Source organism: Macaca thibetana, chromosome 4 (genome assembly GCF_024542745.1).
Source record: "Macaca thibetana thibetana isolate TM-01 chromosome 4, ASM2454274v1, whole genome shotgun sequence".
Classification (NCBI taxonomy): Eukaryota; Metazoa; Chordata; class Mammalia; order Primates; family Cercopithecidae; genus Macaca; species Macaca thibetana.
The window spans coordinates 42,619,523-42,646,048 of NC_065581.1; the positions used below are offsets into that span (position 1 = coordinate 42,619,523).

General features: G+C 54.0%; 2 protein-coding genes across 6 annotated transcripts in view; one reads left to right on the top strand and one right to left on the bottom strand.

The window, feature by feature from the left end:
- The window catches only part of TOMM6 (translocase of outer mitochondrial membrane 6), a 657,333-nt gene that overhangs the window by 591,614 nt on the left and 39,193 nt on the right, over positions 1-26,526 (top strand). The window lies entirely within an intron of this gene.
- Positions 14,101-24,592, bottom strand: PGC (progastricsin). Of its 2 annotated transcripts, XM_050789471.1 has the most exons (9): positions 24,452-24,592; positions 21,854-22,004; positions 21,593-21,710; positions 20,485-20,603; positions 19,498-19,697; positions 17,687-17,806; positions 17,002-17,149; positions 15,113-15,211; positions 14,101-14,394 (listed from the first exon to the last, which is right to left on the bottom strand). In XM_050789471.1, exons 1-9 carry the CDS (start codon positions 24,508-24,510, stop codon positions 14,242-14,244), a joined length of 1,167 nt encoding a protein of 388 aa, XP_050645428.1. In that variant the 5' UTR covers positions 24,511-24,592; the 3' UTR covers positions 14,101-14,241. The 2 variants fall into 2 exon arrangements, with proteins under 2 accessions (XP_050645428.1, XP_050645429.1); XM_050789472.1 differs by lacking the exons at positions 14,101-14,394; positions 15,113-15,211; positions 17,002-17,149; positions 17,687-17,806 and adding exons at positions 17,976-18,427; positions 19,007-19,054.

Sequence of the window (26,526 nt, forward strand, 5' to 3'; positions counted from 1 at the left end):
AGCTCCGGAAGGATCCACACCACCGCACACTTTTCACTTGTGTAGAAACTGTTCTTGCTACACATGCGAGTTCGGTGGTTCCTCAGCCCCCAGCACTTTTCTAACAGCCTACCAAAGAGACTGGGCAGAGATTTCACTTAGTGCTTCTTTCTGGTGGCCAAAGGATTCCCATCTTTGATAAGCGAATACTCTTTGTTAAGAAAAGTTAAGCTATTTGGTCATCTGCATCTCAGGGTGGATGAGTTTACTGGGCCCTTTCATGAGTGCAAGTTTCAGGAAGGAAGGGGACAGCAGAGGGGAGATGAGGCAGGCCGTGGCTCCTGGAGAAGGTAGGAGATGCCAGCAATGTGAGACAAGACCAGAACAGGGAGGCCAGAGAGGCCCAGGGAGGACTGACCCAGACTCTGGCCCAACCCTGGGCCTCCCTGGGCTGGCAAATTCTGAAAGGACACAAAGGATGAGTAGGAGTCAGGTCTGGGTGTGCACAGCCCCCAAGGAGGACCTCTGGCTCCCACTCCTTGCTGCCTGAGACCTGCAATGGGGCCTCAGATAAGGAACATGATAAATACCTCTTATCACTCCCACAACCTTGGACTCCCATCCAGCTAAGGACAAAGTTGGAAATGCTTTTGTCCTGGGCCCCAAGGCTCCCAGAGAACCCCTCATTTCTGCAGCCCTCATCAAAAGGCTGGGGCCCGCAGGGACTGTGGGGGAAGCACCCCACAGCCCCTGCAGCAGCACGAACCAGGACTGAGGCTCACAGCTGTCCCTGATGCCTCCAGCTTGGTGGACAGGGAACACAATCAAGGAAGAAGGTCCAGCGCTGAAAAGTCCTGGCTCTACTGGAACGCAACAGCCACAAGGCCCCTTTGCAGGGACGCCTCCAAAAATGCCTGTACATTCACCATCTCCCCCATCCTGACAAGAGCCCCATGGGGGGGAGGGGCAGCAACCCTTGCTACCCATTTTCCAGATTCCAAGGAGGCTGAGGCTCAAATCACTTAAGTGACTTCCTTGAGGCCATGCAGCAAGTGTATGGCAAATCTGTTTCCTGGCTCTTTTCCTAGATCAGAGTTTCTCAACCTCAACACCAGACACTCAGGGCCAGATAATTAGTTATAGGGGCTGTCCTGTGTGTTTTAAGATGTTTAGTGGTATCCCTGGCCAATATCATCCGACATTGGCAAATGTCTCCTGGGGGGACAAAATCACCCCTAGTGGAGAACTGCTGCCCTAGAAGCACTTAAAAGATGGGCACCTGCCAATTCCAAATTGAAGGGTACACCTGCTGAGGGCTCTAGCCTGACAGTCTCCCCCCTCCCCCGCCAGATGTGCTAGGCAAGAAGGCCTGAGGGTGCGGGTACTCTGTGGGTTCAGTACCCTCTGGGAAGAGGCTTCTTAGCCCCAACAGGCACTGCCACTTAGGGGGTCTCCCCATAAGACCAGTATCACCTTCCAAGTCCCAAGCTACATGCCAACCCCCTTCCTGGCATTCAATATTACCCTGATCTTCCAACTGTTTTGCTCATATATTCCTATCAGTAAAAACTTTTGAGCACCCTCAATACATGCCTCTTTCCTTACAAATTGCTCATATATGCCCCGATGCATGAATATATTATAGATGTCAGCAAACATACCCAAAAATTGTATATTTTAAAAATGAGAATGAAAGCCGAGCGCAGTGGCTCACGCCTGTAATCCCAGCACTTTGAGAGGCCGAGGCGGGCGGATCACTAGGTCAGGAGATTGAGACCATCCTGGCTAACACGGTGAAACCCCATCTCTACTAAAAATACAAAAAAAATTAGCTGGGCGTGGTGGCGGGCGCCTGTAGTTCCAGCTACTCAGGAGGCTGAGGCAGGAGAATGGTATGAACCTGGGAGGCGAAGCTTGCAGTGAGCCAAGATAGCACCACTGCACTCCAGCCTGGGCAACAGAGCAAGACTCTGTCTCAAAAAAAAAAAAATGAGAATGAAAATGCAATACACCACGATGAGACATATTACACACTCACCATCATGGCAGAAATTAAACTGTCTAAAAGACCAAGTGTTGGTAAGGCTAAGGAGCAACAGGAACTCTATGGGCCACTAGCAAGGAGTAAAGTAGTACAGCCACTTAACAAAATATTTACTAAAGTTGAAATATACATTAAAGGCCAGGCCCGGTGGCTCACGCCTGCAATCCCAGCACTTTGGGAGGCTGAGGTGGATGGATGACCTGAGATCAGGAGTTTAAGACCAGCCTGGCCAGCATGGTAGAACCCTAACTCTACTAAAAATACAAAAATTAGCTGGGCATGTTGGCGGGCACCTGTAATCCCAGCTACTTGGGAGGCTGAGGCAGGAGAATTGCTTGAGCCAGGGAGGTGGAGGTTGCAGTGAGCCAATATCGTTCCACTGCACTCTAGCCTGGGCAACACAGTGAGACTCCATCTCAAAAAATAATAATAAAATGAAAAGAAAGAAAATTAACAGACTATGGTTACACACAACATGAGTGACTCTCACAAATACACTGTTGGGTGGGAAAAGCATGATGTAAAAGAAGATGTCTAGTGCCATTCCATCTGTATTAAATTCAGAGTCAGGCAAAACTAAACTCGACGTAGGGATGCAGGCATAGGTGGTTACATGATAAAAGAAGCAAGGAGCTGATTATCATACAGTCAGGATAGTGGTTACCTCTGGGGGTAGAGGGCACATGAGTTGATTTTGGTGTACAAGCTACATTCTGTTGTTTATTCACTTGGGTGATGGTTGCCTAGGGGTTCACTTTTTTTTGTTTTTAGATAGAGTCTTGCTCTGTCGCCCAGGTTGGAGTGCAGTGATACGATCTTGGCTCACTGCAACCTACACCTCCCGGGTTCAAGTGATTATCCTGCCTCAGCCTCCCAAATAGCTGGAATTACAGGCTCATGCCACCACACCCGGCTAATTTTTGTATTTTTAGTAGAGACGGGGTTTCACCATGTTGGCCAGGCTGGTCTCAAACCCCGACCTCGTGATCGGCCCACGTCAGCCTCCCAAAGTGTTGGGATTACAGGCGTGAGCCACTGCGCCCGGCCAGGGTTTCACTTTTATAATTATTTACTATATTATATGTGTATGTTTATGCTTTTTTAAGCAACTATGCTATATTTCACAATTTTAAAAGAAAGAAAAGGGTGAGATATAAGTAAATAGATATAGTATTTTCTTCCCATACCTAGTTTTGCAAAACACTATAATTAGATCCAAAGAAGTGGATGACAACCTATAGTTAGGCAAAGGTCTGAAGTAGTGATAATACTTGGGCTGTCTAGAGAGGGTTCCTTCCCCCAGCTGGCTCAGGCTGCTGGCTGCCCCTCAACCCACAGGAGCCAGCTACCCTAGTCTCTTTTACCTGCCACTCCGACCTGGATGTCCCGGCCACCACACACCCCTTCCTGGCCATGGGTAGGGGGTTGCTTCAGGCTGGGCACCTTCATTGCCACCTCCCCCTACTGTGGACCATTCCGCTGGGCCCCTGACAGCAGGACTTGGAGGCTCACTATGAGAAAGGTACTGGTGGGGCAGTCCCCAGTCATCCTTTGAACACATTGAAAGAAGGAAGGTGGCAGAGAAGGAAATAAAGATGAAGGAGAGAAGGAGAGCAAAGAGCAGGAGAGAGATAGTCCAAGGCTGCAAATGCTGTGGAACTAGATGGAGGCTCAGAGGGTGGCAGAGGGTGGAGGGGAGGAAAAAGGCTTGTGGTCAGGTGAGGTGGCTCACGCCTGTAATCTTAGCACTTTGGGAGGCTGAGGCCGGTGGATCACTTGAGCCCAGCAGTTTGAGACCAGCCTGGGCAACATGGTGAGACTGCATCTCTACAAAATATTTTTTAAATTAGCCAGGTGTGGTGGCACGTGCCTATGGTCCCAGCTACTTGGGAAGCTAAGGTAAGAGGATCACTTGAGCCCAGAAGGTTGAGGCTATAGTGAGCCATGATTGTGCCACTGCACTCCAGCCTGGGTAACACAGCGAGACCCTGTCTCCAAACAAACAAAAAAGAAGGTTCTGGAGGTGGGGGGAACAGAGGCACTGCCCCCAGGTTCCAGGCCCAAGCATGGAGGCTCAGTTACAGGCAGGTCCAAAGAGGCATGAGTTGTCAGCCCTGATCCAGCACCACCTCTCCCCATGGCCCCAGGGCTTCCAAGTGGCAGGTGGGTGGCTCAGAGCCTCCTTTCAAAGCCTCCAGCAGCCTCTAGTCCTCTTGGAAGGAGGGACTTGTCCAGAACAGAACCTGCAGAGGTGACCTCCAGGTGAGAAGGCCCAGGAGCAGTAGAATTGCCCTTCCCGGGGCCCAGAGGGTGGAAAGGGCTGAGGGCCTAAACCACGCTGAGTCAAGGTCTCTGTGCCAGCAAGAGGCCCAAGGAGAATGCTCTTCAGGGCAAAGGGCAGGTATCACCACGCTTATGTTGTTCAGTACATTAGTCTACACTAGCTTCTCGCATTCTGCCCCCTCTGCCCTCTGGTTACTAAGATTCCCTGGCTAGGCCATCGGCGCTTTGTGGGAGAAGCTGTGATCTTGTTCCCACCCACCCTGCTTGGCCAGCCCAGTGCCAGGTACCTCTGATATGCTCAGTACATGCCTGTTGACACTGAAGGCCTTGTGCTGCTGAATCCCTGGGCCTCGGGCCCCTCCTCTCGACAACATGGGGGCAGCGCCAGCTGCCCTCTAAGGCCCCCAGCTCTACGGCTCCAATTAGCCCCAAAGCAAGGCCAGCCAGCGCCGTCCTGGCAGGGCAGCAGAAAGTGCACCTGGCTAGAGCCGGGAGGGGACAAGAGGCAGCAGGGGGTGGACAGTATAGTGTGTCACCTCCTGGCCACTCTGCACCCCTCAGGGACTGTGGGGGGCCGCGGCAGGTGCTGTCCTCAAAGCAATTATAAACAAGGCAAAGGACAGGCTGTGACTTCCCTTGGCAAACAGAAGAAAACAAACCGGAGCCCCACCCCACAGACCCACTGGTAGAACTCGGGAAGGGGGGGTTGGGGGAGGTGCTGGCAGACTCTCTGTGGGGAGGAACAGACTGTGAGCCCCACACCAGAAGGAGGCTGGGCCTGGATCACTGTGCGGGGAGGGAGACAAGGCAGAGGCAGAGGGCTCAGCACCTTGTGGACCTGTGGGCGAGGCCCCTGGGTGTCAGCTGGTGAAGCACCTGCAGGGTAGAGACGGTAGACAGAGCATTTTTTTGTGTCCGCGTTTCTGGGCACACGATGGGGGCTCAATCTCATTCTCTCATCCATTCCACAAAGATTTATTGAGCAGCCACTATATTCGAGGCTCTCTTCTAGGTGCTAGGGGTACAACATGGACCAAATCACACCAAACCCCTGTTCCCAGTCACCAGAGGACTGGCTGGCTCAGATGCCAATCTCACCCCCACTCCCGGCCCCACCTCGCCTCTCCTGCCGCAGGGCTGTGGGACCTGCCACCTCTCCTCACCTTCTACCAGGCTTCACCCCAACTCCCTCCAGTTTCCACAGACAACTCCACCCTCCCTCCTCGCAGGGGCCAGCCCCCAGGCTCTCCCAACCATCCGCTCTCTCACGGCCCAGGATCTCCTGGAAGATGACAGAGACTCCACTACCTCCAGCAGGGGCCTTCCCCCTACCCTCCCTACATCTCTGGTCTGGGGGAGGAAAGGAAAAGGGAACAGCTTCTTTCTGTGTGTGTCTTTATTATTTTCATTGTCAACAAGAACTATGATTCAAGCTGGAATCAAATACTTGCCCTCCATGAGGTGGGAAAGTGAAACAATGGGAAGTATTTTAAGAGCCTCCCTTCAACAAAGTGAGGGTCCTCTCTGAACACCTCCCCAATTATTGCAACAATGCTACTTTAGCTCCAAGCACCTTCACAGCAGCTTCAGACCCTGACACATGTTCTGAGGCCCCTCAGCTAGTGCCATCCTTGTTTGTCCGCCTCATCCTGCCTTCATCAACCAGTGCATAGTTTCAAGCACTTGTCCCAGACAGTGGGACCAAGAGCTGCAAGGTCGAACAGTGGACAGTTTCATGGGAGGTGGGGACATGTGAAGAAAGGGGAAGGACTGACTGTAGAGGGGACACCAAATTGTCTCAGAAGTGATCCATGCCCCTGGGGAGCTGCCTTCAAAAGGGGACATGCCTACCAGCCCCAAAGTCAGAGACACATAACCCAGGAGAAGGGCGACCCTCACCTGGGTAGCTGCAAAGCGGCAGGGCCCAAAGCACTGGTTTTCCAGATGTGCTCTGGGGACCAGCAGCATTAGCATCACCAGAGGACTTGTCAGAAATTCAAATTCTAGACCGCATGGAATTTGCAGTAACACCGGGAGGGGCTCAGCATCTGTGTTTAAACAATTCCTCCAGGGAGTTCTCAGGATGCCCAAATTTGAGAACCACTCCCCCAGAGCAAGGGCGTTGGAATCATCCCAGACAAAAAAAAAAAAATTAAATAATGATGCCTAGGCCCCTCCCCAAGAGATTCAGATGCAATGCTGTTGTCTGAGAGCTCTGCAGGTGATCATAATATCCAGCCAGGCTGCAGTAAGATAAAACAGTGCCCCAGTCTCTTTGAAAGGTGTGCCCTGATGGAGGAAAAGATTTGCTTATAGGGAAGGAGCAAGGAAGGGCTAAGAGGAGGGAATATGAGCCATGGGTTTCTGGATGGAGAGTCTGGTGGAATTCCTGCATTAATCCCTATGGCACCACATCTTACTCTGGGACCACCGCTGTATGCCTAAGAGCCAACCAGGTGGCCTGCGTGGCCAGCAAGCAGGTGCTGGATCTTATGGGGCCAGGTGGCTGTTTCCATAAGAAAGCTGGACAAAAGACCTCATTTCTCCTCCTTAAGCCCACACTTAAGAGCCAGGAAGGAAAGCTGGTGATGACCCTGCCTGTTGCCTCTGCTCCTCTTGGCTCTCACCCAAGGCTTTCCCACTTCACAGCAAAGCATTTCCTGTGGGCATGAAAAGTCCCAGATCCTACCCTATCACTGCAATTTTATCTCTGCCCTCAGTGACATCACAGCCAAGGGGGTCTGTATCTCTGGTGCAACGTGGAGGAGGGACAGATGGTAGGAGAGCAGGGGACAGCCACAGCTAGGAGTGCATGGTCAGTGGCCAGACCAGACGCTACCCAGGGAAACCCAAGAGGCAGGGCAGGGGTGGTAGCGATGCTGCAGGGATTGCCAAGTGCCCTGCACCGTCCTGTTCAATGAGGAGAGCAGGCTGGTGTGGTGGGACAGAGAGCTGTGGGAAGCCCCACGTAAAGCATTACATCAGAGGACGCTAGACACATGGGGAGGCCTGTTTGCAACCCACAGGTCTTTATTCCTTCCCTAGAGCTATCCAGGCCTCTATTTCCTCATGTAAGAATGAGAAATAAATAACTCACTGAGTCATAAGAGTTCATTAGATGCTATTCTAAGTACCACATGTGCATCAACATCGGCGTACTCAGCCCTCACTACAGCACTAGTAGGTGGGTGCGGCAAGAACCCTCACTTTTTAGGTGTGGAAACTGAGGCACAGTAGGGTTAAGCAGCTTGCCGAGGCTCACACTGTCTTAAGTGGCAGAGCTGTGCAAGCCATATAGCCTGGCCCCAGAGCCCATGCTCTCAACAACCCCCGATCAGGTGACACTGGCCCAGTGCTCAATATATAGTGGCTATGGCTGTCCCAAGAAAAACTTCCTGTTTGCTTCCCCAGGACCAGTCTTTAGCTAAAGCTCATTTCTGCGGACGGCAGCATCTCCCAAACACCCCTAACAACCCACCCCCATCACCCCTTCCTTTCTCTTCCTGTCTCTTCCTCCCCAGTGCCTTTGGCAAAGATTTGTAGAAGGTTCACTTTGGAGGGAATCCCACAGATGATCCAGATTCACAGATATGGAAACTGAGGCTGAACAGAGCAGAGACCTGCCCAGCCACACAGTGGGTGAGAGGCAGAGTGAGGGCTCTTGATTTCTGGTCCAGTGCTCTTATGACTTTCACTGCCGTCCCATTCTCACCCAGTGATCCCCACAGCCTCTTCTGCACATCTGATTAAACAAGGGCCTGCTGAGGGCTGCACTGTACGTTAATGGACATGGAGTGCATGGCACAAAGCTGGGCACCTAGGAGGCCATCAGTAAGGATGCCTCCTCCCTTCCTGGGCGTCTGGGGCTTCCAAAGAAGCCTAGGAAATCTTGCCTGAACCGGTCTCCTTCCCTGGCCAGTCAAGACAGGTTCCAGCCGGGGGTCCTTTGGTCACCCATGCCGGCAGCTCAGAAGAAAGGCCAGGAAACAGGTATGGTGCTCAGACAGGGCCTCCGCAAGTTCCTACCCTGCTTTTTTTTTTTTTTTTTCTCACACATATTCTTTTTTCAATTGAGTCCAGGTCTCGCTATGTTGCCCAGGCTGGTCTCAAACTCCTGAGCTCCAGCGATCCTCCCACCTAGACCTCCCAAAGATCTGCTTCGAGCAGGAAACCCTGGATAGAGAAAAGACGGTCCCTAGACCACCACACCCCACCTTTTAAGAGAGAACTCCTGGGAAACCCCTTGAAGAAGTGGTCTTCTTTAGGGGCTGAGAACACAGACTTTGGAGTCAAATAGACCTAGGTTAAAATTCCAATCCTGTCACTTCCAGGCTGTGTGATTTTAAGTGACTTGCTTAACTTCTCTGAGTAAGTGTAATGCAAACAGTAATTCCCACCTCACTGTAAAGAGTAAACACACAATAAATGTTGGCAACTATTGTGTAATAAATCAATCTTATTATTATTATTATTATTTTTTTTTTTTTTTTTTTTTTTTTTTTTTTGAGACGGAGTCTCGCTGTGTCTCCCAGGCTGGAGTGCAGTGGCGTGATCTCGGCTCACTGCAAGCTCCGCCTCCTGGGTTCACGCCATTCTCCCCCTCCTCAGCCTCCCAAGTAGCTGAGACTACAGGCGCCCGCCACCACGTCCGGCTAGTTTTTTGTATTTTTAGTAGAGACGGGGTTTCACCATGTTAGCCAGGATAGTCTCGATCTCCTGACCTTGTGATCCACCCGCCTCGGCCTCCCAAAGTGCTGGGATTACAGGCTTGAGCCACCGCGCCCGGCCAATCAATCTTATTATAATATTGTTCTAGTATAGCATAAAAGAAGAGATGAATATTCTATTAATATAATCTTGTTTTATTGTTACACTCTCATAGGCACACATTCACAATTCATCTATACCCACATTCCTAGACACTTTAACCACACACACAAACTCACAACCAGTACACAAACCGCACACCAACCCAGAAAACAACATCATATACTCACCATGTACCAGGCACTGCCGCACCCTTAGTCCTCACAACAGCCTGTGAGGTGGGTGTGTTTTCATCTCCCTCCTCTCAGATGAGGATCCACACTGCACATGCACATGTGTTCACTGCGTCCTGGGATGTGGACATTTCTGGCAGCTCTGGGAACCATGAACTCCCTCCCTCCGATCAGAGGAGGCCAACCCAATTTCCATGGTCATCTCCAGGGCAGCCCCAAGCCGGGCCCCAAGTGCTGACTGACCTCCATCCCCAGGACAAAGGCCCAACCTGGTTTTCATGACAGCTGTGGTTGGGGAAACCCCTGTTGCCTGCAGAAACCGAGCTGACTTTGAAAAGGAAGAGACAGAACCCAGGGGGTGGCTGGGCCACTCCCTGTGGGGGCAGGTGCTAAGTAACTCCATCAACTCTGGCTAATGATGCAATTACAGTCATAAACAGGGCCCCAGGAGGGCTCAGGGCCAAAAGCTAGACCCTCAAAGGGCAGCCAGGCTTGAGGGGTGGGAGTCCCCTTCCACCTACTTCCCAGCTTTCCAGAAACAGGCTGAGGAGGCCTGTGACAGTGCACGTGGGACCCTGGAAGGGCTCCTGCCTGCCCTGGCCCACTCCCTGCCCACCTCTGACTGTGAATCACCAGGCCATTAGCCCGCAAAAGCCCAGCTGGCTCTCCCTGGATTCGGTACCCACCTAGGGTGTCCCCTGTCCTAGCCCCTGAACTCCTTCCAGGGCACCCAGGACCAAGATACCTGGGTCCCCATTTGGCTCCGCCTCTCAGAGCTGAGTTGAGGACAAAATAACCCTGCAGCTGTAACAGGCCTTGTAAATGGTAAGCACCATTGGCTTCCCTCGGGGAGAAGCAGAGCATGTCGTCACCCAAACAGCCCTGCCCTTCATTTACACCCTCTGGCTCCCAGCTCTCCGGGCCTCGCGGCCAGGAAGCAGACAGAAAGAAGGGAGCCAGGCGAGTTGCCCATGGTCCTGGGGCTGGGGACACCGGCATGGTGAAAGCATACCGTCAGGTTAGCAGGCAGGGACCTCAAGGCAGCTGACCCTTCCCCTTCCTCTGCCTCTCCTGGCAGGCCAGGAACTACTGCTGGCTGTCCCTCCCCGGACAGTGCGCTCCCTGAGGGGAGGGCCTGAGGACTGTCTCCCAGTCGTGGCACCAAGAACTGCATTCTAACCGAGCGCGTCCGCATCTGGCCACCCAGGAGGAAACCAGAGACCAGCCTCCCACCTCATCTCCAGCTGCCCAACAGTGCCATGTCTGGGCCAATGGAATCTCGGCCAGGGCGGGTGCAGGGGCCTGAGGCCACCACATCCCAGAGGTGTCGCTAGGGGCCTGCATCCTTTCACTGAGGGATGAAGCAGCCCCTCACTCGGGATGGAGGGAGGGCAGGGGATGGGAGCTGGGCAGTAATTAACCTGCACTTCCCCAGCGAGTGCTAAGCCAAAAACTGCGCTCGAGTTGAGTGCAGAAGCTCCGCGCTGAACCGTCCCCAGAACGGACAGGCGAGAAAACGACGGCTGGAGCGAAGAGGGGTTTCGGGGGAAGGCGCAGCGGCCAGGGGCTGGCGGAGAACGGAGGGCGGGGGCCTGGGCCCAGCAGGGTTCGCGCGGACAAGCCCCGCCCCGGGCGCCCTCCCTTCCTCCCCCGGGACGCGGGGCTGGGGCGCGCCAGGCGGCTGCGGCGCGAACCTGCTCGCGCAGCCCGGACCAGCTCGGGGCAGCCGTGCGTGAAGCCGGAACCCCGCGCGGGGAGGGGGCCGAGGGGGGGGGCCGAGTTGGCATCTGCCCTCTCCCTTCCAGGAGGCGAGCGGACGCGCTGGGCCAGAGCTGGTCGGGACAGCCCGGGGGTGGGCGGCGCGGACTCGGGGGATCGGGGGGAAGGGAGCGTGTTTTCCGGGATTCGGGACCGAGACGGGGGGAGGGGAAACTCGGGGGGCGGGCAGGCGGCTGGGAACTCCGGGGGAGGCAGACAACGGGGCGCACGGAGGGAGCGCTCCGGGGTTGGTGTTCCCAGGGTCATGGAATAACCCACGGGGAGAAAGAGACTGCCCAGGGACTCGAGAGGACGAGGCCAGGGGCGGCTTCTTCAAGGGACCGAGCTGGAGGAAGGGACGGGAACGGAGGGAGAGATGGTACTTCCACCCGCCCCCCCTTCCAGCAGCCCAGCCCCCGGGGCGTGGCGCCACTCCGGCCCTCCCACTCCCCCGCTGGCCGGGCCAGACTCAGCCCCCGCAAACCTCCCCTACCTCCGACCCCCTCTCCGGCATCGTCTGCCCCAGCCGGGTCCGGTGGAGGGGGAGTGGGCGCCGGGCCCGCGCGTCCCTCAAACTTCTTGCAAGTTCACCATCACGCCTCCCGCCCCTTCGACTCCCAGCTCCGGGCCGGGAAGGCCATGCCCGCCCGGCCCCTCCCGCCCGGTTACATAAGGTCGCAGAGAAGCCGCCCCCGGCCCGCGCCTGAAGGGAGGGGCCGAGGGGGCTCCCGGCTCGGCGGGCAGCGCCGCTCGGGCCACGCGCTGGGCGCCCGGGGGCGGACGGACTGCGGGTGGGTGGCGGCGCGCACGGTCCTGCTTCCCTCTCCTGCCGGCATCCCCCACCCACCCACCTGTCTCCGGGACCCACGGGATAGGGGCCAGGGAGCCTGGGTCGGGGGTCCCGGGCCCTCCTCGCGCCCCTCGCCCCCCGGTCCCGCTCACCTCGCTATGAAGGTCAATCTGTCCGCCGCCCGCGCCCCGGGGCTCCGGCAACTTGTCCCAAGTTCGGGTGCCTGGCCCACGAGCTGTGCCCGCCACCTGCTCCCGGCTGCTCAGGCCCCGCGCCACCAGGGAGGCCCGCCCTGTCCTCCCTTCCCGCCGCCGTCGGCGCCGCGGCCGCTCCCTGCGTCCCGCCCGGGCCGCCGCCTCCGCTGTCACCGAGCCCCGCGCCCGGCGCCCGGGCTCCGGCTGTCACTCCGCGCACACTTCCCTCCGCTCCCGGCAGAGGGCAGCACCCGCCCCGCCTCCCAGCAGCTCGACCGCGGCGTCCACTGGGAAGCGTAGTTCTCGCTGTATTCCCTCTAGGCACGCCGGGATTTGTAGTCCCGCTCAGCAGACCAAAGCTTTTAGGGAAAGAGGCTCTTGACTCGGAACCTCTGTTCCACTTCTACCCCTTTGCAAGTTTTCTTTCTCCTCTCAGTAATGTCCCAAACCAGGGCTTACTACGATACATTCTGTAGCGTGTCCGACCCCCTAGAAGGAACCTGCAGCCGGCTGTCCTTCGGCAGTCTAAGATAGAGGGTCCCAGATGGTGTGCTGTTGCCATAGAAACTCCACCTGTGGCAAATTCCAGTTTCTCTTCAGGAGTAGGGTGCAAGATCTGGATCTTGCGCTTTTATCCCTGCCCCGATCATAAGGGGCAAGGCAGGGGTGAGACTGGCAAATGACAGGGTAAAATATGACTGTAGAAGGCAGCCTGCCCCCATTATGGATTCTACATTCACGCCCCACTCACCAGCCGGAGCTTGCTGTCATGTTGCTGGACAGAAATTGTCTGATCTCCTTTCATGTCACCTTCCCTTGTTGGAAGTTCACAGGGCGCTGAGGCATCATTCTCTACTTTCTCCTCTTCCCCGCCCCTTTTTCCCTGTCTCCTCCCCCCGCCCCTCCCCTGCTTTTCTTCTCCTTCCCCCTCCTCTTTTTCGTCCTCCCTCTCCTTCCCCACATACCACGTTGCTCCTGGTTTCTGTATCTTTTGCTAAGAGGCTCCTGAGGAGGACAGGGATGAAGTCCAAAGGCACAAGATCCCTTGCTGAGTTGGTTAGAGCAAGTAGGCTCCATTTCTCTGTGACTCAAGTAGCTCTCCCTCTTCTCCACAGCTGAGAGGAACCCTTCTTCAAATACACACCCTGGGACATAGGGGTCTGGGTAAAAATACTATCAGCCTAACAGCCCTGGCCTTTTGAAGCCCCCCCAGAAATAGTTTCTGGCAGCATTGCCCTCCTCCCTAAAGGACCCCATGACTGTTACAAGTGCACATGGGCATCCAGAATTCCTCAGAAACTTCTAATTCAAATTTGATCAGCAGATGAGGAGACAGCCACCTAGACCTGGGGTGTGTTAGACCACTAATCACACTGCTAGTAGACATACATGTGGGTCCCAGTGTCACTGGGGTAGTTCTGGTGGTAGTTTGGTAAATCGGGTCAGCAGAGCATTTTATTTATTTATTTATTTATTTATTTTTATTTATTTTTTGTTTTGAGACAGAGTTTCATGCTTGTTGCCCAGGCTGGCATGCAACGGTTCAATCTTGGCTCACTGCAACCTCCTTCTCCTGGGTTCAAGTGATTCTCCTGCCTCAGCCTCCCAAGTAGCTGGGATTACAGGCATGTGCCACCATGCCTAGCTAATTTTGTATTTTTAGTAGAGACAAGGTTTCACCATGTTGATCAGGCTGGTCTCGAACTCCTGACCTCAAGTGATCCACCCACCTTGGCCTCTCAAAGTCCTGGGAGTATAGGTGTGAGCCACCATGCCCAGCCAGCAGAGCATTTTAGGTTGTTAGAGTAGGCCCTCTTTGCCTATCACACAGGAACACTCTCCCCACCCTGCCCCCGGCCCAGCCACCCATGATGGCGCTACCACTGTCTTCCCTTTCCAGGGGAAAAGTGTGAACTTTAAGTTCTGAGGGTTACAGAGCCCATCCCAAGCCATGCCTTAGGTCCCATTTCTCTTAGAATCACAGTGACCCACCAGGAAACCTCCTAGCCACTCAGGGAAAACTCCCTTCCAAAAACAACAGGATGACCAACATAAAGAAGAACTATTTATTATTAGAGAAAGTCCAGAGTCCGAAAAAGGAAGGCTGAATCCAGAGTGGAAAGACAGATACAATGCCCCAGGAGGGTGCAGGGCCAAGAGGAAGAGGGCAGCCCACGTGTCGAGGCAGCAAGTCTAGGCAGCAGTGGCAAAGCCCACCCTGTTGTTGCTCAAGTCGTAGACGGAATAGTAGGACCTGAGGAAGACATCCCCGAGGATCCACAGGGGCTGGCTGTTCTGGGCGGACAGGTAGGTGGGCTCGACCCCCACGGTGCAGTAGCCGTTGTTCTGTTCAACACAGAAAGGCAGCACTCATTCATTTGTTCACACATGAGCTGGGTCTTGCTCAGCTCTGAGCCCCGGACTTGGAGCCCATGTACAGAGCTGAGGGAGCCAGGATCTCTGCCTTGAGAGCTCATAGGCCAGCTGAGCCACTAGAGCAGAGCTGGTGGGAGGATTTCTGGAACAGGTACATTCAGGCTGTGGTGGTCCTCAGCAGGGTCTCTTCTCCCCATGATGGGAAACTTCTCTTCCCACAGACCTCCCTCCTGTTCCCAACTTGGAGCAGATCAGCCTGGTGATTAAACCTTGGAGCCAAACCAACTTGGATTCAAACCTTAGCTGTGTCACCTTGAGTCAGTTACTCAACCTCTCTGAACCTCCAAGTTTTCATTTGTAAAACAGAAATGAGTATCTCCCTCATTAAATACTGTGACAATTAAATGGGATCATGAAGCAAAGTGCTTTACACAGTGGTGTGTAAGTGCTCAACAAAGAGCCCAGTGCCTCTCCCCACTAATTAATAATAATTGATCATACATGACAATCTTCTGTTTCATAGCCTTGTTCCAGAGAAGGGGGTTGAGAATCAATGAATGGGGAAGATAAATGAGTGCAGCACGGAGTCAGAAAATGGCACAAGGTAGGAGACCCAGCATTTCCAGCTCCCCAGCCCTTCCTCCCACCCTCAATCATGGTGGCTCAGCCTGCAGGGACCAGGACTTACATTGAGGATGTAGGAGGAGGGTGGCAGAGGGAACTCCACGCCATTGATGATGAAGGTCAAGGTGGGCAGATTCTGGATGCTGTTACAGTTCACGAGAAACTGCAAGAGGAATCGGTCCCTGGTTAACTCATCTTCCCCCTGATAGCACCCACCAGCCCCATCATCTCGGCCCCTGGATCCCAGGCCTGAGCCCCGGACCCAAGCCCTAAGCCTGTTTTTGGACTAGAAAATGCAGCTCCAAGGGAAAGTCCTGTGTAGGTAATGCTGGCATTATACCCATGGACTCACAGAATGGGTGTGATTTAGAGTGATCCCAGAACCTCCCCACTCCTCTTGCCTCAATTTCCCATATTAGAGATTGAACCTCTGCTCTTTCTCTGCAAGTGTCTATATATATATAAGCATGAGCCATGATGCCCAGCCTGCAAGTGGCATTTTAAAACATGCAGATCTGGCCGGGCACAGTGGCTCATGCCTGTAATCCCAATACTTTGGGAGGCCAAGGCAGGCAGATTATTTGAGTCCAGAAGTTCGAGACCAGTCTGGGTGACACGGCGAAACCCCGCCTCCACCAAAAATACAAAAATTAGCTGGGCATGATGGTGCACACCTGTAGTCCCAGCTACTCAGGAGGCTGAGATGGGAGGATTGCTTGAGCCCAGGAGGCGGGGCTTGCAGTGAGCCGATATTGTGTCACTGCACTCCAACCTGGGTGACAGAGTGAGACTCTGTCTCCAAACAACAACAAAAAAAACACAGATGGCTGGGCGTGGAGGCTCATGCTTGTAATCCCAGCACTTTGGGAGGCCAAGGCAGGCAGATCACTTGAGGTCAGGAGTTCAAGACCAGCCTGGCCAATATGGTGAAACCTCATCCCTACTAAAAATACAAAAAAAAAATTAGCCAGGCATGGTGATGTATGCCTGTAGTCCCAGCTACTCAGGAAGCTGAAGCAGGAGAATTGCTTGAACCCAGGAGGTGGAGGTTGCAGTGAGCCGAGATCACACCATTGCACTTCAGCCTCGGTGACAGAGACAGACGCCGTCTCAAAAAAACAAAAACAAAAAACAAACAACAAAAAAAGAAAAACACAGATCTGCATGAGCACCCCATTGGTCTCCCAAAATTAAAATTAGTGGTAGTGGGCTTGGGTTACTTAGACAAACCCTTGGCTGGACTCAGGACAGACAGGCGCAGGGGAGCATGGCCCTGTGGAGGTGAGGGAGGTGCCGATAAAGGGTCAGCCCTGGTTGCTCACATACTCAGCCCCACATTCCAATCATTTTGCTCTTATCCCAAAGTCCAGCAAGTGTTTCCTCTGTGTCTGCTAAGTGACTGCAGCTCAGAAGAAATTCCTGCCTAATAGTAACCTCCCACTCCCCTTTGGTGCAAGCAGCTGGCCCCACCTGAACAAGCCTCCAGGCCCCCATCCTGCCCCCAGCCCCAGTCGTCCCAGGTCCCCCTGCCTCCAGTGCCTTGGGCAGATAGAGGCATGGAGATCAAGAGTTAGGCCTTTTGTTTTTTTGAAACAGGGTCTTGCTTTGTCACCCAGGCTGGAGTGCAACGGTAAGATCATGGCTCATTGCAGCCTCCACCTCCTGGGCTCAAACAATCCTCCTACCTCAGCCTATCAAGTAGCTGGAACTACAGGCACATGTCACCGCACCCAGCTAATTTTCGTATTTCTTGTAGAGATAGAGTCTCACCATGTTGCCCACGCTGGTCTCTCACTCCTAGGCTCAAAAGATCTGCCTGCCTCGGCCTCCCAAAGTGTTGGGATTACAGGCATGAGCCTAGTGCCCAGATGGCTATTCTTGTGTTCTCAGGAGAAATCATGAATGCCTCTGGACTAGCCTCCTGGGGAAGGGAGACACCCCCACCAGTCACACCTGTCCATACTCGTCCTCCTGGGCCCCAGTGGCCTGCAGAAGAGCGCTCATGTACTGCTGGGGCACAGTGAGCAGAGAGGTGCCTGTATCCACGATAGCCTGGCAACCCTCAGAACACCAGCCGGAGGCCTGGCCGCCAATGAGAAACCTGTATGGGGAGAAGACGGACAGCCTCAGGACTCCCCCAGTTCAGGGCAGCTGGGGCGGGCTTTCCTCACCGCTGTGGGACAAACAGCTGCAGCTACTTTCTTGAGGAATGTGAGGACCCTGCAAAGATCAATCCAGCTATTCCCCTGCATCACGCCATGGGACCTATTCCTCAAAAGTGTCAAGTAAGTTTCTAAAAACACTGAAAACCAGGGCCACTGATTCATTGTAAGGACTTTGAGCAAATGAGTCGTTAACACACCCTCATTTCTAATCTGTGAGCCCATGATGGGGTTGGACTGCAGGGTCCCTAATGTTCGGGAGTCCAAGTCCTGCCCTATGTTGTCCACACCCACTCTCTTCTCCAGGCTGAGCTGGGCTTTGTCACTCCTGCAGAGGGCAGTTGCAGCTTTGTAGGAGTAAGCCTCAGGGGTCCTCTGCCCCATCCCAGAGCAGTGGAGACTGTGTGTGTGTGTGACATGGCCTGGAAGCCCACTCCAAGGAAGTGCCACATCCCCGGGCCCCACCACAGACTCACTCTTCAATGCCAATCTGCCAGTAGAGCTCCTGGGTGACAGGCGCCCAGTAGATCTGCCCCGTGTACAGGCTGCTGTCCACACCCCCAAAGACAACCGCTCCCCCGCTGGAGCCCTGCTGGCTGCAGGAGAGAAAGGGAAGGGGAAGTCAGGGAGGGCCAGGGAAAAGGACTTCCCTTCTAAGCAGTCACCTCCACAGGGAAACAGAGCTCCTTCCATGCTCCCGACAGGGGCTCCCTGAGGACAGGACTGAGTCTCCCCTCAGACTGGGGCTCCCTGAGGACGGGGCTGTGTCTCCCTCAGACTGGGACTCTCTGAGGACGGGGCTGTGTCTCCCTCGGACTGGGGCTCTCTGAGGACGCGGCTGTGTCTCCCTCGGAGTGGGGCTCCCTGAGGATGGGGCTGTATCCCTTAGATTGGGGCTCCCTGGGGAAGGGGATGTGTCCCTTAGACTGGGGCTTTCTGGCCAGGCCTTGGAATTCCCAGTGCCTCAGGCTCCCAAATGATGCTGACATCTGGGGGGTTCCCTAGTGGTTGGGACCCCCACCCCACACTCTGCTCTCCTCTTCCCTCTGCTTCCTGCCTCTGGTAGACATGTCCCTGGGAGCCCCACCCAGGCCCAGCTTGTTACTTTTCTGCTGAGATTGGAGACAGGTAGGGTCTTGGTGAAGGGGGTAAGGATATTCCGTGTTTGTTCCAGAGGCTTCCCTGGTAGCTGGAGCGTGGAGCTGGGTGGAGCTGCTCTGTTTACACGCAGAGGAATCGTAAACAGAGGTGGAGAGGAAGTTAGCAACATTAGTAACAGGGTGAGGTCCTTGAACTTCAGATTCCCGGGATTAGCCCAATTAAGCTGTCTCTAGAAAGTGGCTGGCTAAAGCTGGTCGCGGTGGCTCGCGCCTGTAATCCCAACACTTTGGGAGGCCGAAGCAGGTGGATCACCTGAGGTCAAGAGTTTGAGATCAGTCTGGCCAACATGGTGAAACCCCGTCTCTACTAAAAGTACAACAATTAGCTGAACGCAGTGGCGCACGCCTGTAATCCTAGCTACTCGGGAGGCTGAGGCTAGAGAATAGCTTGAATCCGGGAGGCAGAGGTTGCAGTGAGCCAAGACTGCACCACTGCACTCCAGACCGGGTGACAGAGCAAGACCCCATCTCAAAAAAAAAAAAAAACAAAAAAAAAACAAAAAACAAAAACAAGCCAGTGGCTGGCTAATTTTGAAGAAGAAAAAAGAAAAGCGGGCCCCAGGCCGCTCTCCCCCACCCACTGCCCGTCTCACTAAATGCCTGCACATGCTTGTGTTGACTGGCAAGGATAACAACCTGCTAGGGGTCAGCGGTGGACCTAGACCAGAAGACTCCAGGACCGGGCTAGAACAGTAGATAAAAGGAGATGAAGCAATACATTACTATGCAAAAGAGGGATACAGGTAGAAAACATTCGGTCAGAAGGAAGTGAGCGAACTGCCCCACCCGCTTCTCCACCAGGAGGCCTTTCCAAGGGGTGCTGAGAATCAGAGCAGCAAAACTCAGGGCAAAGTTCAGCCTCTGTGGAAGAGATTCCATCCTGGCTATGGAATGCAAAGACAAGTCGGAAGGGACTGGGGACAGGTGCAGGGCTGGGGTGTGGTGGGGTGGCTGGGAGAGGATTTGAGAGGAAGCCCCGGAGGTAAGGCCCTGGAGCAAGACTGACTGGAGCCAGATGCCCGCTGGAATGTCTCCAAACCCCAAAGCATTGAGTATTGAGCCTCAGTTGTCCAGGGCGGCTGGGGGGAGCACCCCGGGAGGTGGGGACCGGCCAGCTGGTTGCTCACTCGCTGAGGTAGACGCTGAAGATGGGGCTGGTGAGGGCGCCCTCCTGCACCATGCCCTGCATAGCTGTGGTAGCCCCGTCCACGGACAGAGTAGGGTAGGCCAGGCCCATGATGCCATCAAACTGAGCATAGACGAAATTGGTACCAGGCTCATTCTCACTCAAGCCGAACTCCTGGTTGGGGACCTGGATGCTCTGGACCTAATGGGGACACAAACGAGGGGAGGTGACAAGTCTGACTCCACTCACCTCCCCCAGGTTTCCCTAGAGACTCCTCAAGCCTCTGTTCATCCCTTCCTCACCTCTGCCCCCTACTTTTTTGTTTGTTTTGGTTTTTTGGTTTGTTTGTTTGTTTTTTGAGACAGAGTCTCACCCTGCCACTAGGCTGGAGTGCAGTGACACGATCTCGGCTCGCAGCAACCTCTGCCTCCCTGGTTCTAGAGATTCTCCTGCCTCAGCCTCCTGAGTAGCTGGGATTACAGGCACACACCACCACGCCCAGCTAATTTTTTGTACTTTTAGTAGAGACAGGGTTTCACCATGTTGGCCAGGATGGTCTCGATCTCTTGACCTCGTGATCTGCCAGCCTCAGCTTCCCAAAGTGCTGGGATTACAGGCGTGAGCCACCGCTCCTGGCCACCTCTGCCCCTTTTTGACAGGTGTTGCAGGAGCCACCTCTCCTGCATAGCTTTCCTTGACTGCCACAGCTCACCTCCTCACCCATCTCCTTCTTCTCTGAGCTCCCCAGGCCTTATGCTTCTTAAGGAAAAGGACCATGTCCCTCTTGTTCAGTATGGTGCCCCAGTGCCTGGCACATGGTGGCCACCAGTGAGTGTTGGGGGAGTGACTGAATGGACCCGTCTTGTCCTGCCTTCCTGTCCTGCACACCAGAACACCAGCATTCCACTGTGTTTCAGGGGACTCCATCTAACTGTCCCCTCCAGCTTACAGCTCACAGCCTCAGCCTCCACTTCCCATGCCAACTCACAGTCAGGGTGTCGTAGCCAAAGAAGCCGGTGAGGCTGCCGCTGCCATACTGCAGGGAGAAGGTCTGCCCATTGGTGGAGTAGGTGGAGGACTCGCTGGGGTTGAAGCGGGAGTGACTGGCTGCAGGGAAGTCAGGGCATGGGGAGTCAGGCTGGCTGGGGCGAGGCTGCTCAGCTCTCAGGCGTGCTGGGTTCCCACCTCAGCTCAGGCTGCGCTCACATCCTGGGACCTCAGCATCCCTGGTTGCCAAGTCAAGGGGTGGCATTGGAAGGTCCATGGGAGCTGGCCAGCCTTGGCCCCAAAGCCCCTTCTGACTTACAGAATCTTCGGATGCCTCAGGACTGTGGCCTCCCTGTGGTCAGGGCTGCAGAGAACCCAGCTCTGAGTCCCTGGCCCCCAGCAGAGCACCTGGCTCACAGCACTGCCGAGTAATTACTCATCAGATGAAAAAGCGAATGGGCCTGCACGACATCCCAGCATTCCCCCCAGCCCTCTAGGGCATCCCCAAGTGCCCCCCACCTTCACTCATCAAGAAGTCAGTCATAGCATAGAGTGGGGCCATCAAGGGACCTTTGGGCCAAAGGTGTCAGGACCCAAACCCCAAGGCTTCAGCAGGGACCAAGGCAACCTTAAGAAAGCACACACTGCGTATCTCCCAAAACCACTATAATATGGAGCCCACATCCTATATTGTTCTATTGTGTCTCTTGGAGACACTCAGTGAGAACTTAGTAAATACTGGGGTGGAGCAGAATAGAATGGAGTAGAATGGAGTGGGATGGAATAGACTGAAAATTAGTCACGTTGAATGGAATGGCACTGCCCAGAGTAAAGAGAATGGGGACAGTGGAATAAAAGGGAGTGGGGGGTTAGGGGCTGGTATAAGCAAAGGGATACATATTGGCAGGGAAGGCAAAGGGGCCATCCAGCTGCAGGACCAGCATCTTTCCTCTGGCTTGGGCATGCTGTGTGGCCCTGCACATGTCCCTGGTCCTTCCCAGGACTGAGTTCCCCTCAGTCCTGAGCTCCCTCTGGAAGTTTGGCCTTCCCCAGAGAGTATCAGTGCCTTGCCCTGCCCGCCGCCCCTCTCTGCCCAGCCCAGCACTCACTGCAGGCCTGGCTCTGGCAGTAGACAGAGGGCACCCACAAGTTGGAGGAGCCGGTGTCAAAAAGGACCAGGAAGTTCTGGGGTGGAGTCCCGATGCTGATCTCACCAAAGTAGGCAGCCTGGGGGCCATCGAGCAGGCTGTTAGTTCCAGAGGGATGCAGGGGCCCCAGGCTTCTCCATGGGCAGAGGAGTGAAGGGACCTGCCCCTTCCCTCCAGCCCACACCAGAGAGAAGGTTACCCCCAGGAAGGGTCAGGACTCACATCCATGTAGGCCATGGGCTCGTAGGACACGCTGAGGTCACCAAAGTGGTACTTCCAAGCAGGATCATACTTGTGTGTCCTCAGGAACTCCCCCAGCAAGCCCTTCTCCTTCATGGTCTCACGGATAGACTTAAATTTCTTCAGGGGCACTCTACAGAAGGGTTGTGTTTGAGGCTAGGCCCTCCCTCCTTCCTCTCTTCCCAGTCCTCTCTTTCTCTCTCTCCTTCTCTTAACTGCATGCTTCAATGTCCCTGCCACTCTGTTCCCTCTTGTCTATTTGTGTGTGTGTCTTTCTCTCTCTCAGCCTTTTTCTGTGTGTGTGTGTGTGTGTGTGTTTCTTCCTCCCTTTGCCTCTTCCCCTCTTTCTTCCAAAGCTCTTCTCAGCACTCGCTCTAAGATTCAGAAAACCATTCATTTCACCCATCCATGCATGCCCTCCTCACCCCATCTCAAGGGTCCTCCTATCTCCCTGGCCCTTTGCTGTCAAATATCCCATAGATTCCTCCCCAGGAAAGGAAGAGGGACCTTAGGTATTGCGCTTTTCAGGATATGTACTTTTTTTTTTTTTTTTTTTTTTGAGATGGAGTTTCACTTTTGTCACCCAGGCTAGAGTACAATGGCACAATCTCCGCTCACTGCAACCTCCGCCTCCTGGGTTCAAGAGATTCTCCTGCCTCAGCCTCCCAAGTAGCTGAGATTACAGGCACCTGTCACCATGCCCAGCTATTTTTTTGTATTTTTAGTAGAGACAGGGTTTCGCTATGTTGGCCAGGCTGGTCTCGAACTCCTGACCTCGTGACCCGCCTGCCTAGGCCTCCCAAAGTGCTGGCATTACAGGTGTGAGCCACCGGGCCCGGCCCAGGATATGTACTGGTTTTTCTCTTTTTTTGAGACAGAGTTTCACTCTTGTTACCCAGGTTGGAGTGCAATGGTGCCATCTCGGCTCCCTGCAACTTCCGCCTCCCGAGTTCAAGCGATTCTTCTGTCTCAGCCTCCTGAGTAGCTGGGATTACAGGCAAGGGCCACCATGCCCAGTAATTTTGTATTTTTAGTAGAGACAGGGTTTCTCTATATTGGTCAATGGTCTCGCCCCGATCTCAAATGATCCGCCCACCTTGGCCTCCCAAAGTGCTGGGATTACAGGCATGAGCCACCGTGCCAGGCCCAGGATATGTACATTTTTAACATTTTTAAGAAAAGATTTCAGGCCGGGCACGGTAGCTCACGCCTGTAATCCCAGCACTTTGGGAGGCCAAGGCGGGTGGATCATTTGAGGTCAGGAGTTCGAGACCAGACTGGCCAACATGGAGAAACCCCATCTCTACTAAAATTACAAAATTAGCCGAGCATGGTGGCGCATGCCTGTAATCCCAGCTACTCGGGAGGCTGAGGTGGGAGAATCGCTTGAACTTGGGAGGCAGGGGTTGCAGTGAGCCGAGATCGTGCCATTGCACTCCAGCCTGGGCAACAAGAGCAAAGTTCTGTTTCAAATAAAAAAAGAAGATTTCAGAGATGGCAAAGTTCACCCCAGAGTTCCTTCCTATAGCGGCCCTCAGGCACCTGGCAACAGCTGGATGTGACAGAGCATGGAGCAAGGGCAACAGCACTAGCTGGGACTCAGGACACAGGGTCCTAGTTCTGTCCCAGCTGCTAATTGCATGTCCTAGGCCCCATCACTGCTCTTCTCAGGACACCAGGACCGTGGGAAGTTGGTCTGGGTGGTCTGGACCACAGATCAGCTCTGGAGTTGGAACTTAGAAATCACAGTTTCTGTCCCTCCCTATGGGCTCAGTCACCCCCTCGGCACTCTCCTTCCCAGACTTCCTTGCTACCATTGCCTGGGAGTCTCTAGGGGTCCACTCTGGCCTTGCTCTAGGTTCCAGAATTCCTGTTTAATTCCCATTTCCTGGGGACTCTACGTTCTCCAGAAATTCTCTGCTAAACCCCTTCAGCCTGAGCTATGAAAATTAATTAACCACCTCTACCAAATATGCATATTGATAGAAGTTTCTGAGAGGAGCCAGCTCTTGGCCTCAGGAAGTACTCTTGGATAGAGAAATAACAGTCAAGATGGCAGGCTGGGAGCCTTCCTGACAGCCTGTGAGCCATGCCATCTACTCCAGAGTTTTCTCCTGACCCCTCGGGTATAGAGATTTATATTTACTGTATTTCTGCTTAGATGATTTTGGCATCTGCCAGTAAATTTTCAGCCTTAAAACAATTTTTAGAAATGATTCTGGATAAGATATCCCTTATCCAGAAAAGATTGCTCCCTTCTGTGGGAAGAATCCACACCTGCCATTCAGGGGCTGCTTGGGCAGTAGTCACCCCTACCATCTCTGTTTCAGGTCTATCTTTTCCTCATCAGATGGGGGAAGGGATTGTGCTTTTCCCTTTGGTGGGAAGTTTCCTGAAGGCAGGGGCTGTGTCTCCTTCCACCCATGTGTCCTGTCCAACATCAGCAAAGGGAGGCTTCCCTTCCCTTAGCAGAAGTCCCACAGTAAAGACAGGCAGGGTGTCCCCTGGCCCGGCTGCCCTTTGCAGGGCTTTAGGCTCCCACCCAGGCTCCCTGCACCAGCAGCCAGGTCCCAGACTCACTTGACCACTGCTGCCTCCAAGAGCTGGAGGCAGAGCAAGACCACCACCAACCACTTCATGATGCTGGTCCCCAACTGGCCACAGAGGAAGAGCCACTCCAAGTTCTGTAGTCGCAGTGGAGTGAAGACGTGGGTACTCTTTCCTCTTTTATATGCCCAGGATTAGCCTAGTCGCTGCCCTGGGCAGCCATGCACTCAACCCAGGGTGTGCCCTGTTCTTTGTGTATCAATTGTTTCTGTGTATTTTTCCTTCTTGAGGGTGGCCGCAACAGACTTTCATCTTATTGACTTTTTAGTTCAAGCATCAGAGGCCAGGAGGTGCAAGTGATAAGAGAGAAAGTTGCTGTAAGATGGAGTGGCGAAGATTACGTCTTGTCCCCAAACCAAAGGCATAATGTGTGCATTTGGGGACGAGGGCCAGAAAAAGGTAGAGGCAGAGTGCTGGGATAGATAGGATCTATAGCCAGGGTTTCGCAACCTCAGTGCTGTTGACATTTTCGAACAAATAGTTCTTTGTTGTGGACCCCATCCTGTATACTGTAGAATGTTTAGCAGCATCCCTGGCCTCTACCCACTCAACATCAGGAGCAGTCCACCCATTGTGCCAACCAAATATGTCTCCAGGCACTGCTAAGTGTCTTCTGGATGGGCAAAATCATTGAGAACTTCTTGTCTTTAGGTTGTGTACTTGGAGCTTTGACTCTAAGTCCTAACTCCTAGCACCCTCAAACCCTCAGGGGAGGAGATAGGGGTGTCAGAGGGTCAGGAGGTCAGTAGCTAGGATGCTGGTTATGATGATGGTGGTGGTGAGGGTGGTACTGATGGCAGTGTCGGGAGTTCTGGTGCTGGTGGTGGGGCTGGGATGACAATGGCTGAAGTCACAGCTATTTGAGCAGCTTCAGAGGCTTTCAAGATCAAACAGGACACTTGGAGAAATGCTTGTCATAATTCAGCAAATGCTCAGAACGCACTCATAGAGTAAGCCACACCAGCTTCTGGTTGTGCCTCTCATACCAGCCTGGATCAGAGGCCTGGAGCAGGGGCATATGAGGAGGGACAGGCCTGCACCCTGCTGCTGTTCCTCATTCTCTCTTCTGCCCCACTGCGTCCCTGCTTCTGTCTCCAGTTCTCCTAAAGTGCCTATGTCTCCCATGACCCACTCCCAAGCCCTTGTGCAGTCCCCAAGTCTGATTTATTAGTTCCTCTATCCCTCATCTTCGGACCCCACCCCTCCTCCTACTTCCCCCAACCCCCACCCCACTTCCCAGCTCCAGCTTCCCATTGCCTGAGGTGACCTGGAGCTGGCCCAGTGCCTGCCCACCTGGCCCAGGATAGCTCTCCATTTTGGAGTGAGTGGAAAAAAATCCCCATGCCAATATCCTCTCTGCCACCTTGTACCCCATACTCAGGGCACCAAGCAGATTTGTCAGGTCCTTAGGCCCCAGGCAGAAGGCCAGGACAAGATCTGCTAAACACTGATATCATCCAGCAGGTAGGGGATTTTCCACTCTGGCCACTGCCACCCACTGCCCAGCCAGAGCTCTGGAGCTTCCCCAAGCCTTATAATGGGGGAGGGGAGGGAGGACTAGAAGTCGACTGGGCCTGGCACAGAAGGGAGGTCCCTACCTGATGGTGTCTCAAGCCGACTCAGCTCCCATTCCTCCCTGCAGTCCCTAGAGGTACATTGGACTCTGAGGTGAAAGACAAGATAGGGAGTGCCTTCCCTGGGTTGGGGCGAGTCCCCATATTTGGAAGAGCAGGTAAATAAAAGTTATAGGATCATTGGAATCTTTTTTTTTTTTTTTTTTTTTTTTTTTTTTGAGATGGAGTCTTGCTCTCTCTTGGCTCAATGCAACCTCCACCTCCCGGGTTCAAGCAATTCTCCTGCCTCAGCCTCCCAAGTAGCTGGGACTACAGGTGTGTGCCACCACACCCAGCTAATTTCTTATATTTTTAGTAGAGATGGGGTCTCACCATATTGGCCAGGATAGTCACAATCTCTTGACCTCATGATCCACCTGCCTCAGCCTCCCAAAGTGTTGGGATTACAGGCTAGAGCCACGCGCCCAGCCTGGG